Source organism: Helianthus annuus, chromosome 17 (assembly GCF_002127325.2).
Source record: "Helianthus annuus cultivar XRQ/B chromosome 17, HanXRQr2.0-SUNRISE, whole genome shotgun sequence".
Taxonomy (NCBI): domain Eukaryota; kingdom Viridiplantae; phylum Streptophyta; class Magnoliopsida; order Asterales; family Asteraceae; genus Helianthus; species Helianthus annuus.
Genome location: NC_035449.2, coordinates 171072280 through 171087960, shown reverse-complemented (window position 1 = coordinate 171087960; position 15681 = coordinate 171072280). Strand labels below are relative to the sequence as shown.

Here is a 15681-nt window from a genome sequence, read left to right as displayed (position 1 = left end):
CCTAAGTAACAAATCTATCAATAGATTTCTAAGCATAAAAATATTAACTTGTAATGTGGAGTGGTTATTCCCGACTTCTCGTTTTGAATTTTAGACTTGTGGTACTTTATTTGGAACTTTTTAGTGTGATATCGTGCTTTATGTGCTTTATGGCTGGTTTAAAATTTATATTTCATTTCGAATGTTTTTTACATGTTTTTTAAGAATCTGAACTAAATCGAATTTATTCGAATTCGAATTTTTAATCGAATACGAATTCGAATCGAATTCGGTAGGTTCTAATCGAATTCGAATCGAATACGAATTCAAGGAAAAATAAAAATTATTCGAACAATTCGATTCTAATAATTCGAAAATTCGATATTCGATTCGATGAACACCCCTAGAGAAAAGTACAAGTTCGACTCTTTATTTGTACTCGTTAGAGAATGAGAACCTGTGAATCTTCCGATCAAATCATCTAGAAGTTCTAATTATGCAAATAAATGACGAAGGTTCAAACGTATAGTTTTTTAAGCTATGAAATTTTATAGAAACTAAATAATATTAAAACCTTTAAGTATAACACTTTATAATTAGAATAAATTAACAGTATTATAATAAAAGTTAAACAGAACCCGTATAAACCTTAAGTTATTTAAAACAAACATAGCATTTAATAACACTATAAATATTGGTGTTCTCACAATCGAATTGAACCATACTATGGGACTGGAAACACTTACAACAACCAGTCTAGTTGAGTACTCTTAAACCGTCTTCATTTAGACCAGCCAGTAATAACTCTGACCGGTTGATCTGAGAAACTTATTTTGTTTTTACTTTTAACTTTTTAATTTTCATAATCACTTTTGTTGATTATTAATAAAATTTTTAAACCAATTTGAAACTATAGGATACTTGAACATTAGCATTGGTTATTACAATAAATAAATAAAATGGCCAAAACACAATTTATAAAGCCCCGATTTTGGGCGGAGAATTCAATCTGCAACTTATATAGATTTCATCGACACTCTCTGCCTTCTTTACTACACCTTCGTAGCTCTCTCTCTCTCTCGATCAACCACTCCGCCTAATTTCTTCAAAATTTGGCAACCTACCAATACATTTCGAGTGAGTTGTTTCCTTAATTCAAGTCTCACCCTTCTTTCATTCTTCATTTTGATCCAGATTTTCCGTACTAACTACTCGGATACTTCAGTTACTCGATCGCTACCTTATGTTGAACTGTTGATGAACCTATAAATGTTGTTTTGGATTGAATTTGATCTTATTTGTTGTTTTTGCAGCGTTAGATATACAATATGGATTCAGCCGCTGTTACATTTTGCAGTAAACCAGTAACCTCTCCTCCGGTATGTTGTTTTATCGCTCATTTCGTGATATGAACTGTTGCGTTACGGTTTGTGTGAGTTTGTATACTGGATTTGAATCTTTGATGTGTGTGTAGTGTGTTTTACTTATTGTGTGTATAGGTCTAACAAATTGTTTATTAATGAATGAATGAAGAGTATGATTTTTTTTAATTATGATTGTTACAAATTGAGTTATAGTCAAATTGCTTTAGGTTGGTTACCGATGTCAATAATTGATGATTAGGCAATTCGAACAGTTTTATATTTGCATGAAAAACTTAAGAATTCGTTTTGTAATTGCTTGGATTGTAGTTTATTCGTTTTCTAGATTCCGTTGGACATGTTATGTTTGGTTATCTGTTATTCAGGAAATAGAAGCTGTTTTAGTTAAAGGTGTAGGTTCAGGTTCAGGTTAAGATTTCTGTCTCATTTCACTATATGTAGATGCATTCTGAATAATTACAAAGAAATAAAAAAAACTGTTATACTATGCGAGTATGCGTGGAACGTTAATTACTAGGTTAGCTATATTTGGTGACCACAAGCCCTAGCCGCCTTAACAAGTAGTTTATATTCTTCTGTGATATGATAATCCATCTAGCTGAATCTTGTGGCCTTGTGAGTTGGTAGTATGCTAATGATCACCTCAAACTCTCAAAGCAAATCAACGTAATCGTTGGTTAAGAACTATGTTTCATTGTTTGGTTTCGAAATGTATATACTAATTCGATGATTGACTTGCATGCATGTTACTAGACTGTCTATCAGGTTAATGGATTTGCATTGGTATGTATGTATGTATGTATGTTTTCCTGATTAGAATCTTTTACGTGTGATGTTTAATTCTAGGGTTTATTCGTCGGGAGGTCTAGTGGAATTAAGAGCTCTCAGTGTAACTTCTTGGTGGGAAACAAGTTGAACTTTCCAAAGCAAAGAGTTCAGTCTTCTCAGAAGGCTCGTAGCTCAGGGAAACGTGAGGGAGCACTTAATGTTACTTGCCGTGCCGAAAAAATTCTGGTGGCAAACAGAGGGGAGATTGCAGTGCGTGTGATTCGAACGGCTCATGAGCTAGGGATCCCCTGTGTTGCAGTGTACTCCACTATAGATAAAGATGCACTTCATGTGAAACTCGCTGATGAAGCAGTTTGCATAGGAGAAGCACCTAGCAGTCAATCGTAAGTCAACCTATCTTCATACCATAATATTATTGGAAGTTCTAATTCATTTCATGTCGGTTATAAATTATTGAACGCTGAGTTGTCACTTTTTTCTCACCAGGTACTTGCTGATACCCAATGTTCTGTCTGCTGCCATCAGTCGTGGATGTACAATGTTGCATCCTGGTTACGGTTTCCTTGCGGAGAATGCGGTTTTTGTTGAGATGTGTAGAGAGCACGGGATCAACTTCATTGGGCCAAATGTAAGTAGTTTATTATGTCCATCTTTAATCATTAGTTCTAAACCCGTTTGTTTTACTCTTATAACACACACTTAGTTAATAGTTTATCTAAGATTGTTTAATGTACCTGTTTGCAGCCTGACAGCATTCGTGTTATGGGGGACAAATCAACGGCTCGAGATACCATGAAGAATGCTGGTGTTCCAACCGTACCAGGAAGTGATGGGCTATTACAGGTAATTTAATTCATTTACATCGCATTATCATTTATCGTATTAACTTTCTTTTGTCAAAACCTTATGTGATATATTTTCATTGTCTTGTTAGAGCACTGAAGAAGGCATCAAGTTAGCTGACGAGATAGGCTTCCCTGTGATGATTAAGGTAATCTGTAATATTATTTTCAAAACAGATGCCTATGGAAGACATTATTATACATTTATACTATTCTGATAAAGTATAATTTGTTTTTCATATTTCTAATTAAGCTACATTAAACAGTGAGTGAATGCAGCTGATTTTGATAGAAAGCTTATGTTAATATAGTTTTTATGCTCTGAAGGCTACAGCAGGTGGTGGAGGTCGTGGAATGCGTCTTGCAAAAGAACGTGATGAGTTTGTGAAGTTGTTGCAGGTATTATTTTAATATCCAGAAACCATGCTTAAATAATGTTACATGTAGTTTTGTATCAGTTATCATATTCAGAATGCTCTCTTTATTTTTGTTTCTTAAAGATTTTTTTTTAATACAGCAAGCTCAGAGTGAGGCTGCAGCTGCATTTGGAAACGACGGTGTATATTTAGAGAAGTATATTCAAAATCCTAGACACATTGAGTTCCAGGTATTTATTTTATATTTAGTCTACAGCTATGTAAAAATTAAATTACTAAATAAATCATACATACATTTTTAACAATAATCATTAATCATCAATCAATCGTTCCCAGTAAAATTACACTCATAAAGTAGGGTATGGGGAGGGCGAGTTTAATAACAATCATAAGTGAGTATCAAAAGAAATACAAATTTCTATAGATCTATCTTAGGTTCATTTGATGGGTGTTAATGAGAAACTTACAAGCAATTATATAAATTACTCATCGTTTTTAATGTTATATATTTAGCAATTATATAAATTAATTCAAATATGATTAAGGATATAATGTAAAGATACATTAGTTCAAAGGGCTAAAAGTGAAACTTGTTCAGTTTTAGAGTAGTGAGTATTACACTAAATTTGGTGTAACTTGGGTGTTAGTATTCATCGCATTATTGCTAGTGTAACCATTGGAGAGCTTTTGTAGTCATTACTATTACTATATAACATTTAGGGTAGGATCTTAGGAATAGTGGGTTATTTTTTTTTTTCTAATAGTGTTTGTCTTGTAGTGAATAAGATGTCTTCTTTTTGGTCTTTAAGTTAAAGCTTTCTCGGTAAAATTTTTTTACCAGGTTTGTCTACGTTATACGCTAGCTCGCGATATAAGTTCACGTTTGTCTTTGTTTACGTTTTACGTCATATGGCAGTATAAATTCACATTTTTGTTTTATGATTTTTTTCGAGTTTCAATCGTTGTTTGCTTACTATTTAGCACGGTTTTAGAACCCCCGTACCCGCAACGCGGGGGTTAACTACTAATTATATTATATATATTATATATATAACAAAGTTCATGCTTGTGAATAGTGAGGTGGGGCTAAAATGCACCATCTCCTTTTGCTAAAATAAGCAGGCCTATCTACGCTAACGTGAGCATCTTTTTGTGGTTTTTGTCTTTTTGTGTGTGTGTATTTTTAACTTTCAATCGCACCCGTATACTTTAAATAAATTGCGTTCATTGATTAAACCGATTGTCAGTATTGTACTTTTGGAGTTTTTCCTTTCGGTTGGTATACTGAGTGTCGGTATTGTACTAAAATGAGCCCCTTTTTGTGGTTTTTGCTTTTTGTGTGTTTTTTTTTACCTTTCAATCGCACCCGTATACTTTAAATAACTTGCGTTCGTTAATTATACCGATTGTTGGTATTGTACTTTTGGACCTTTTCCTTTCAGTTGGTATACCGAGTGTTGGTATTGTATTGATACCGCAACGAATTGAACCGTGACCGGCTGAAGTACAGCCGCAACGCGAGGGGATTTTTACTAGTTTTATACTAAAATAGTGTAAGAAGGTGGTATATTAGTGTACAACTGTACACATTGGAGATGTTCTTGATTTTATACTTATCTTTACTAAATACGGAAGTTATTATAGGCGTTTACTTACCAATTTGTTGATTTCTAACGGTGCTTGTTCAGGTTCTTGCTGACAAATTTGGGAACGTTGTTCACTTTGGTGAGCGTGACTGCAGTATTCAGGTACACATGTTGTTTTTACACTCAACAAACTAGGTCCGATGAGCTATCTAAACATGCTTTTACAGTATATATATATATAACAAAAGAGGGTGTCTAAGGAATAGTACCTAAGACACAACCTGTATTTTTTATTGTTTTTCTTTGCTATATTTACAACAATGCCATCCGCCCCATATTTTTTTTCTTTTTGTGTATTCAACCCTTCAACTTTTAGCATTGCCATTTACACCCCGTTAGCTTTTTAAAAAATGTGTAATATGTCATTTTGACCCCCTCGAGTTTTACGTAGTTATTTTTATGTACGTGGGTTATAGTACGTTTTCGTGCTTATTTTTATGTACGTTTTTGGTTGGTCTACGTTTTGTTCGGAAATGAGTCAGGTCAAATATAATACGTTTTCACTAGGTGGTATAAATTCGAGTTACTTTACGTTTCGACTCCGTTGCAACGCATTGTGCCATTCTTTAACGTAAAAAGAACACTATTTTCTTACGTGTTTATGGTTTCGTTATAAATCCAAGTTGGTTTACGTTTCGACTTAAATTTTCTCGTTAATGAGTCAAGTCAAATATAATACGTTTTCGTGCTTATATTCATCAGCTGGTCTACGTTTTGACGTAAATGTTGTTCGAAAACAAGTCGGGTCAGAATACTAGTTCTAAATAAACTTAAATCCAAACGAGCTACCATCGTATTATAAAACCAGAACTTGTATTAACTATTAAATTTCCCTGCTTTTGCAGAGAAGGAATCAAAAGTTGCTAGAAGAAGCACCGTCACCTGCATTAACACCAGAGCTGAGGAAAGCCATGGGTGATGCAGCCGTTGCTGCCGCAGCATCAATCGGCTACATCGGTGTCGGTACTGTCGAATTTCTTTTGGATGAAAGAGGTGAATTTTACTTCATGGAAATGAACACTAGAATTCAGGTTGGTTAAACTGTTAAATAATCTGTGTGCATGTGTTACAGAGTGAAATTTTGTGGTAAATGTTCTCCCGCTTTGTATTTTTTACAGGTGGAGCACCCAGTGACGGAAATGATATCGTCTGTTGATTTGATAGAGGAGCAGATTCGTGTAGCTATGGGTGAGAAACTCCGTTACACACAGGTACTATACACTAGTTGCTTGTTTCAGCTTTTTAGGTAAATAAATGTTACTCTTATGATGATTTACTGCAATGTTTTCCACAGGATGAAATCGTGCTTAGAGGACACTCGATTGAATGCCGTATAAATGCGGAAGATGCTTTCAAGAATTTCAGACCTGGACCAGGTATGTCATCATTGATTGTTATAAGTAATTGTTTTATATTCAGTAAAAGTATTGTTAATTTGTTTTATATTATTTACTATGAAATGTATGAGTATGATGTTATAGTGTTTGAAAGGGTAACTTTGATATTATGAAATTTAGAAGGATATATATGAAATTGTCCCATAAAAAAGAGTAAAATGCCATTTTCGTCCCTGAGGTTTGGGCAGTTTTGTGACTTTCGTCTAAAGGTTTGTTTTTCCTTATCTGGATCCAAAAAGTTTTAAATCTTGCCATTTTCATCCAGTGGTATTTCCATCTTTTTTGTTAAATTAAAGGGCGATTCGGTCTTTTTAGGGGTATTCGGTCTTTTTACATAAAGTGAAAAAGACCGAACTGCCCTTTAAGTTAACAAAAAAGATGGAAATACCCCTGACTTAATGGAGAAAATGGATGGGGTTTATGAGCTGGATGAAAATGGCAAGATTTCAAACCTTTTGGATCCAGATGCGGAAAAATAAAGCTTTGGACGAAAGTCGCAAATCTGGCCAAACCTCAGGGACGAAAATGGCAGTTTACTCCATAAATATATCGTCCTAAAAGCATTTCTGGTTAGAATGAAAGCTTATAACAAGACAAATCGATCTGCATGGTCATATGTTCATATGCATAACTTGTAAAAACAGTTATGTGTCCTGTTTTATGAAGCTAAGCTTTACTGGCTCGAACAAATGTTATATCATAGTTCAATTAAAGTTAGAAAGTGTCACAATTGTGTATATTTTTGTTCATTGCTACATAATATGTTTTTGAATAACTAAATATTTGAGTTCTTGATTCCTTCTGTTTATGAATATCAGGGAGAATAACGTCTTACTTGCCGTCTGGAGGTCCATTTGTGAGAATGGATAGCCACGTGTATACTGATTACGTTGTTCCACCAAGCTACGATTCTCTTCTTGGAAAGGTTAGTAATATTCTCTACAATTCATTAAAGTTTATAATATAATTTTTTAAAATAAAATGAGAAATGAGGTTCTAGACATTTTGAATACATTTTGGGTGCATTTTATACATTTTGACCCATTTGACGTGTTTCCATTTTAACTCTTTTACTCATCTGACCAATCTGAGTCCCGAGACAATAACCCAAATCGACCCATTTACTCAATAATGGGTTAAAAATATGACCTTGACTCCTCGAGGGTATACATGTCGATCGATATAGATCACTTATATCTCTACTCTAACCCATAACTTATTGATCATGATTTAGCTTATTGTATGGGCCCCAACAAGAGAAAAAGCAATTGAACGCATGAAAAGGGCTCTTGATGATACTATCATCACAGGTAAAAAAAACTTTCACCACCATATTAATATTAACCTCAGTTTTTTTCTAGCTTTTTTCCTAAATATTTTTCTCAAATTTTGTGTCCATATTCGGGTTTTATAAAAGAAAGTATTTATGTTATATTATTTTTATTTACACTTTCAGGTGTTCCAACGACAATCGATTACCACAAGCTAATCCTTGACATCGAGGTAGTAGGCAACTTGTAATAATTTGTCAATTGTATGGTGTAAACGAGTCGTTTCATACTTTATGTCTAAATCTTGAGTTCGGCTTCTGATGCATTTAATTCTTGTTTCTCTATTCACTGTTTCATTTCAGGACTTCAAAAACGGAAAAGTCGACACTGCATTCATTCCAAAGCACGAGGAAGAATTAGCCGAGGTGAGGATACCTTTACTATTATAGTAATTCATAGTTTAAATTTTAAAGTATGCATGATAAGTTCAAATTTTCATATATATCGTTCTAATTTTAGAATCTTAATATCGAACTTATAAGTAGGGGTGTTCACGGTCTAGTTCGGCAGGTTTTGATAAAATATTCCGGGCCAAACCGCTAACTACGGGCTTCAGGAACAAAAACCAGACTGGTGAACTGAGTTTAAAAATTATTTTTCAAAACGATAGTTTGTGTAAATTTTTCAGACAATAAAAATAGTTCATGCGTATAATACATGTACTTGAGTACATATTTTAAAAATAAAAAACATATGAGCTAATAAAATTCAATAGGCCGGTTCCAAGTTTCAAACAGTGGCGGACCCAGTTAAACTGTCATCTCCGATGAGTAGGTCCACCATTGGTTTCAAACCTGAACGAACTATTAAACCGTCACAACCGAACCGTTTGGATCTCAAACTTGCCAACTTGCTTTATTGTAGGTCGTTTGATTGGTTTATGAACACCCTATAAGTAGCTGATTTTAATTTATTTACTATGGAATGGTAAATGTGATATTATGAAACTTGGTAACATGTTATGAAATTTATCACGACTTGATATTCTTCTTTTTCTTATTTTTATTATTTTATCTCTTACATGAGTGATTACTTGTGGTTGCAGCCACAGAAACTGATAACGCCAAATGGTGCTAAAGACGTTGCAAAGGCTGTAGCTTAAAAGAGTAGTTTGTTTGGTCATATTTTTGTATTAAAAATGTTACATTGCAAGTAATTTGATCTGCCAAATGTCTTTTGAGATGACTTTTAATCTAAGGAATCCGTTTAATATTTTGAGACTTCCATTCATGATATATCCATATATCCTAGATAGTTGTTTTTTTTTTTACAAATCCTTGATCTAAATTTTGCAAATTCAACATATGCATATAAAAGAAGGATTTGTAAAAGCCAGCTAGGTAGAGCTCGGCTCGACTCGGTTCTAAAAAGTCGCGCTCGAGCTCAGGTCGCTAAATGTTGGAGCCAAATCGAGCAAGGTGTGTGAACGCCGTTTTATCTTAAATAATTAGGTTCGGTATATAAGTGTTGAGCAATCCCATCAAATATGAAGAATCCGTTTCTTTTGTCTTTGTTGATTCATGTCAGTACTGCTATGGTCGACGACTCTATTCTACATAATGCCTCTTCAATCTTCATACAATATATTATATGGTCATCATCATTACAAGGAACACATGCACTAACAATCTCCAATTTATGATTGATAAAAACATGTAGTAGAATTGCTCAATGGAATAAGTACATGTTAACAATGTTACATATACTTCTTCTCCCTTGTGTGGAAACAAAAATGCATCATTTAGGCACCAAAAACTTCGCTACCCTTTGACTCAGGAAGCCATGCTACCCGGCCTTCATTATTGCACTCTTTCATGTTTATGTTTCACAAGTAAAAGATATGCAAAGACATCCAAGCAAGACTTGGGGAGAGAGACAAAGTCATGCATGTGATAAATAAACAGCAACAATACACAAACATCAATTTAGAAGTGAATAAAACAGAGTCAGCCAAGACAAGAAAATGAGACTTAAAGAGCTACAAGCAGTAAGCCCATATTCTTGGGTAACCATTCAAAACATGCAGCCTTTTGTTATGAGTTGTAATTCAGATTAACTCATTAACCCAAACCAAAACACTTTATGTTTGAATTTTGGAGTCTAAAAATAATTTACAAAACATGTAACTACTATTTTCAATTTTTGACCCGTAAAAGATGTCACGAAACTTTACAAGTATAACTGTATAACCCGTATAAAGAAAAACATAAACTTTCATAAATACAGTTCTACTGTTGCCCCCCTCAGGCTACATTGCTACAATACACTTGTGATAAAACTTATATCAACTGACTAATGTTACCATATAACATACACCATTTTATATATAATACTTTATTATCTATAACATATTCACACTTCATCATCAATATCATCATCATCATTAATATAAGAACCACACTAATACGGTACCAACTAAACATCTAAACGACCGTTACGTATTTTCAATACAGTACGAAACATACCGTTAACTCCGTCAGTCAACTTATCTATCCCATCCGATAACTTCTTCGCCCCAACCGTCATCTCCTTCACACCATCCTGCAAACAAACCCTAACGCCGTCATCACCTCCGCCGTTAACAACCGTTTCAATAACATCACGCACCACCACGGCTTGCTTTACCACATCATCAACCTCCTTTACCACATTTTTCTTGAACTTTATCAAGTCAAAGATTCGATTCTCCATTCCATTGACCGAGTCAGCCCACACGAACTCGCTCGGAACTCGGAGTTGTCTAACCACATCCGATTCTCCGTACAAAACGGTTACCAAAACGCTTCCGACGAAAACCGTCAACACTCCGGTAGCGTAAAACATCCGACGGATTCCGTCGGTTACCTTGCCACGTGGCAGGTTACCGATGAGTACAGCCAATTCGTTTATCAACTTCTTCACTCGGATACCTTTCTCCTTCACAGATTCATCTGTATCGTTAATATTATTGTTAATATTGTTTAAACTATTAACAGATCTGGCAATTGCATCCTTTGCTTTGTTCAATTTCTCAACCGGCGGCAAATCATCGGAGAATTTCAACAAACGGAGACTGAAATTGAGCAAAAGTCGTGTATCGGTTAACCGATTAACCGCAGATGAGATCAAATTACACAGATCTAATACCTTGAGACTGTAATCCATATACAAATCGTGAAAATCATCCGCTTCAGGTTTCAGATTGGAGATCTGAAGCTCTGCTTCGGAATGAACGGTTGAGATGAAGGAAACGGCTGCCGATAGCCAGGATAAAGTGATATATGATGAGTCTGGTGGTAGATCTAGGGTTTTGAGATGGAGGATGATGTTTTCGTCGAATAATTGAGCGGCGAGTTGGTAGGGTTTGGGGATATGTGGTGGTTTTTTGGTGGTTGATCGGAAAGGTGAGGATAGGTTTGCTTTTTGAACAAGAAACATGGTTAAACGATCGGAACGTGAGGTTTAGTTGTTGTTGCCGGTGACGGGAAGTTTTGGTTGCCGGAAATTTGGGATAGTGTTTCGTATGGGTGGTTCAATAATTTGTTTGTTGGTTTGTTGAATTATCAAAGCGTGTGAAAATAGACGAGATTCAAACGTTGGATAACGCAGGTAAATACCGAAAGTGTCCTCAGCTGTTGAAGATTTTTTTTACAATTACATTAAATTATTCCGGAAATTATTAAAAAAAAAAAACAGAAACTATATCGCCTATTTTGAGGTTTAACGAATTATTCTATAATTTTTTTAATTAATATATAAATTTTTGAAGTAATATACAACACCTACTTGGTAAAGCACATGATGTAAAAAGTAACATTTGTCGTTAAACAAAATAAAAAAAATAATATACATCAAAATATAATTTCATTTTTTGTAATGTTCCATTCTTTATACTGTTTCATTCTAGTTCTTGCCGGTTTTAATAAGGGTTGTTGGATCTGATCACTCCTAACTATTCGCATTTGGCCGCTGACACTCTCAACTTTAACTTTGGCCATCACCACTTCCAACTTAACACTCCGTATGTTCTGTCACCCCGTCGTTAACTAAACACTAACTTCGTTTGTTTTAGAATCCTACGTGTCATAATCATCCGATGTGGCATGATGACGTGGAAATGGATCCTTTATAACTCGTTATCCTATGTGTCATAATCTTCCACACACCCAAATACCCAATTATAAACCACCCACCCATCCCCATAACCCCCTTCCTCTCTTTTGTCTGCTTTATCACCACCATCGCCAAACTTACCTCCATAGCCAGCCACAACAGACCCACTTTCTCCGGTCGCCACGAGCTCAAAAATAAATCGGCCTGATTCAAATGCAGTTGATTCAAGCCCCCTCCAAACCCCCATCGTTTGCCGACAAAGGAACCATCTCATAAAGATTCAGGTTCAATAATCACGGCGTTGCCAACCAACGAGATCAAAATCAGTTGTTGTGCTCTCAAATCGAGGGTTGTAGTGTTATTCTTGTTATTCTCCGGTGGTCCGATACAACGGTGACAATTGTTAGATGATGGAGGTGGTGCAATGGTGATTGTTTTTGTGGTAGAGGTGGTGCAGCGATGAATCATAATCAGTATACAAACTGGATTCTTCTGTTCCAATGATGATAGATCTGGAGATTTGAGATTTGCAGGCGAAAATAGGGTTTTTTTTTTCTTTTTTCTTTTTTCTGGCATTAACGGGTGGTGAACGGAAATAGGATCTGAAGAAACAGTGATCTAATTAGGGAGTTAATTAGATTGGTTTATGTTCCTTTCATGAGGGTTAATCTTCTTAAGGATATTTGAGCTCCGACTTGGTGATTTATCCTGCAAAACAGAACACCGTTAACTCGTTAAGAGGGGAATGTGGGGGTTTCCCTCTTAACCAGGCTCCGGCGTGAGAATAAGCGACTGCTTTGAGAGTAATTAAGTGTAAAGAGTAAGAGCCGAGAGAATAGAATGTTTAACCTGTGGGATGAGGTCTCTATTTATAGCCGGAGAGGTGTGAGGGGTTATGGGCTGATGGGCCTTGGGCCAGAAGCGGACAACAAAACGGATATGCTCTTTGTCTCACTGGCGTCGACCGCTTAGTGGCTTCTAGATGCTCGTTGGTGCTGGCGCACCTTGATTGGAGCCACGTGTCATTGTTGTCGGCCTTGTTGTCCTTCTGTCATCAGCAGACGAGTAGAGATCGTGGGACAGTTGTCTCCGTTCTCTGATTGGTGCCATGTAGGCGTCCTTGTGTACTTCTCGTCAGGCGATCGTGGCGCACGATTGACCAGAGCCTGCTAGACGCTCATTGGCTCCTTTTACTGCCACTTGTACCTTATGTACCACTGTAGGTAGCCGCGCGCTTCCCTACTGAGTGGCTCATTTCTTCCATTGTTTTATGCTAAGTGCTGATATCTGGGTTTGTTGTGTGCATTCCCTCGCGCGGGATAAATTGTAGTGCGATGTAGGTCGCGCGAGGTTGTTGTTAACAAGTTGTTGTGTTAAGGAGTATGGCCTCACGCGCAACCTGATCTGAGGTTTGCGCGACTTTTTGGGACCATACCCCTTCAAGTCCCCCCCAGTCCAGTGCTGCACCATGCGCAACGCAAGTGGTTGGAGCTCTGGACTTGATAAAAAATAAGAGAAGGGGAAATGGTTCTTTTGATCCTGACTTGTACGGCGTACGTTGAAAACTGTCGTTTTAAATGCGCAGGTACTAGGCAGGTGTTGAGTAATTTATTGTTTGGCCTTTTAGGCGCGCGAGGTTATAGTAGTTTACGTATATCTGGCGCGGATCATGTGACTTCTTCATGAAGTTACTTGCACGTTTTATGGCGGGAAACTTCGAAATTTGAACTTCTGACAGGTTGGTGAGATAAGTCGCTGAGAGCGACGTTTGAGTTGACCCCTGGCACGGGTGTCATCATGCCGCCTGCGGCGGTTGCACTTCATGTCAGGAGAGTGAGGCCCACGCGCGCGTGGTAACCGTCACCCCTGGTTTCCCGCTTGACGTGGCAACCTCCTGTTGGTTAACCTAGCGGCGAACGCGGCACGGTTACCCATCGCATTAAATGCGATGGGTATATATATCCGAAGAGAAGGTGAGAGATTCTCACTTCTCTTCGTTTCTTCTCCACTTTTCTCTCAAAAACTCTTTGAATCTTCAAAGTGTTCTTCGTCTCTTCAAGATTTCTTCAAATCTTCAAACTTTTCTTCAAGCTTTTTTCCAGATCTTCCTAAAAAGATGAGTGAAGAACACCAAGAGGCTCCTGTTAGTGAGGAAGGACCAGTTCCTGTCCTTAAATGGGACTTGGGTCTCTTCGAACAGATTGTTCGTAGTTTCAGATTCCCACCGGAGTGGGATGCCCGGTATCCGGCTCAGGGCCAGACCGCGGCTGATGCACCACCCGGTTACATTACCCTGTATGAAGACTTCTTTCTTCAGGGTAATTTCCAACTGCCGGCGACCAACTTCCTAGGCAGTATCCTTTCTTACTACAATTTCCATATATCTCAGATGAGCCCTCCCGGGATGGTGAGGGTACGACACTTTGAATTTTTGTGCCATTCCCATGGCGTCGAGCCATCGGTAGATAAGTTTCGTGCTTTCTACCAGTTGCAGAGAACGATGGGGTTCTTCTCGTTTGCAAGCCGGGGCGCGACAAAGAAGATCTTGTTGAATCCTCCTAAGAGTTTCCACGACTGGAAACCCAAGTTCTTCTTCATCAGGGAAGAAGTCTTGCCGATTGCCATGCCCTTTAGGGACTGGACCGAGGCCATACCGAAGGAAGATCTTCCCATCCCAAAAACTGCTCGGTGGTACCAGCAGCTAACCCCAACCCCAAATCGGGTGTTTGGGGAAAATGTGTTAGTTGCTGCTAAGATGAGTGACCAGTGGTTACCTAGCAGCAGGGAGGTTCCGGTTTTGAAGATCGGCGATCAAGGTTAGTGTCTTCTTTGTTGTCTTTTTTTTTAAGTAGGATTTCTGTAATTGTCACTTACTTATCTCCATTTGTAGAAGCGCAACTCTACCAAGCTGCCTTCTCTACCTTTGGTGGCTCCATGGGCGTTCGCCCATTGCGCGATGACGAGGAAAGCTGGTATGACCAGATTAAAGGAAACTTCATGTTTCCTGCTGCTGATGCTTTCGCCTCACTGCCGACCGCTACTGAAGGTGCGCAATACCCTAAACCTCGTCCATTGCGCTCTGTGACTCTCGCTGGGAAAGAGACTTTCTATCTTTCCAGCGAGGAGTCCGTAGGTTCTTCCAGCGGCGAGCTAAGCTCTTGGTCTAAAATCTTTGCAGGTGTGTTGCGCGACCTGGGGATTGACCCCGAGGAGAAGAAGAAGAAACCGGTGAAGAGGAAGAAGAAGGTGGAGCCTGAGGTGACCAGTAAGGGCACTGGCCCTAGTCGCGCAACATCTGCTGCTGTCAAAGGTACTCTTCGCCTTCGTCAACGTGACTTAGACGACTATGTGATAATCAGTGACTCATATGAAGGTTTATCACATGCAGCTAAGGGGAAGACCGGTGCTGGTGGGTCTAAGAGTTCTGGGAGCGCGGGTTCTCGCAACCCTGAAGCTGGCGCGACTCCGTCTTTCCCAGAAGATGAAGAAGTAGAAGAGGAAGATGCTGGTGCCCATCTTATTGGGCGGAAGAGGGGTAGGAGCGAAGCCACGACTGGTGTGGCTTCCGCCCCTACATCTGTTGTGATTCCCGTGGTTGGGAAAACGAGCAAGCTGCGCTCGTTATACAAATTTTCTCCTGGTAAGTTCTTCGCTTCTCTTCTTAATACTTTTCTCTTTACTCAAATGCACTTGCTTTATTTTTCAGAAATCAAGAAGAAGACCCCTGAGAAGGGTGTCACATTCAGTGAGGCTGCGGCGAAAAGGCCCAAGATTACCGTCAAGTCCACTGACACTGCTGCTCAGGATGCCGCGAAGGCTGCTGAGGCGCAGCGAAAGGTGGAGGAG

The 15681-nt window shown here is 38.0% G+C and overlaps 2 protein-coding genes across 3 annotated transcripts; one reads left to right on the top strand and one right to left on the bottom strand.

The window, feature by feature from the left end:
• The first annotated feature begins 957 nt into the window (after nt 1-957).
• Nucleotides 958-8969, top strand: LOC110920936 (biotin carboxylase 2, chloroplastic). Of its 2 annotated transcripts, none has more exons than XM_022165175.2 (17): nt 958-1116; nt 1293-1358; nt 2208-2533; nt 2637-2778; nt 2895-2993; nt 3085-3141; nt 3320-3391; nt 3510-3599; nt 5058-5117; nt 5861-6046; nt 6134-6226; nt 6310-6391; nt 7231-7337; nt 7647-7722; nt 7869-7915; nt 8046-8108; nt 8789-8969. In XM_022165175.2, the coding sequence occupies exons 2-17, from the start codon at nt 1308-1310 to the stop codon at nt 8843-8845; spliced, it is 1608 nt and encodes a 535-aa protein (XP_022020867.1). In that variant the 5' UTR covers nt 958-1116; nt 1293-1307; the 3' UTR covers nt 8846-8969. The 2 variants fall into 2 exon arrangements, with proteins under 2 accessions (XP_022020867.1, XP_022020868.1); XM_022165176.2 differs by lacking the exon at nt 958-1116 and adding an exon at nt 1123-1203.
• Nucleotides 8970-9908: 939 nt separating this feature from the next.
• LOC110926249 (protein BPS1, chloroplastic-like) lies at nt 9909-11294 on the bottom strand. The gene has a single exon (XM_022170003.2). The coding sequence runs from the start codon at nt 11158-11160 to the stop codon at nt 10159-10161; it is 1002 nt and encodes a 333-aa protein (XP_022025695.1). The 5' UTR covers nt 11161-11294; the 3' UTR covers nt 9909-10158.
• Between the last annotated feature and the right edge of the window lie 4387 nt (nt 11295-15681).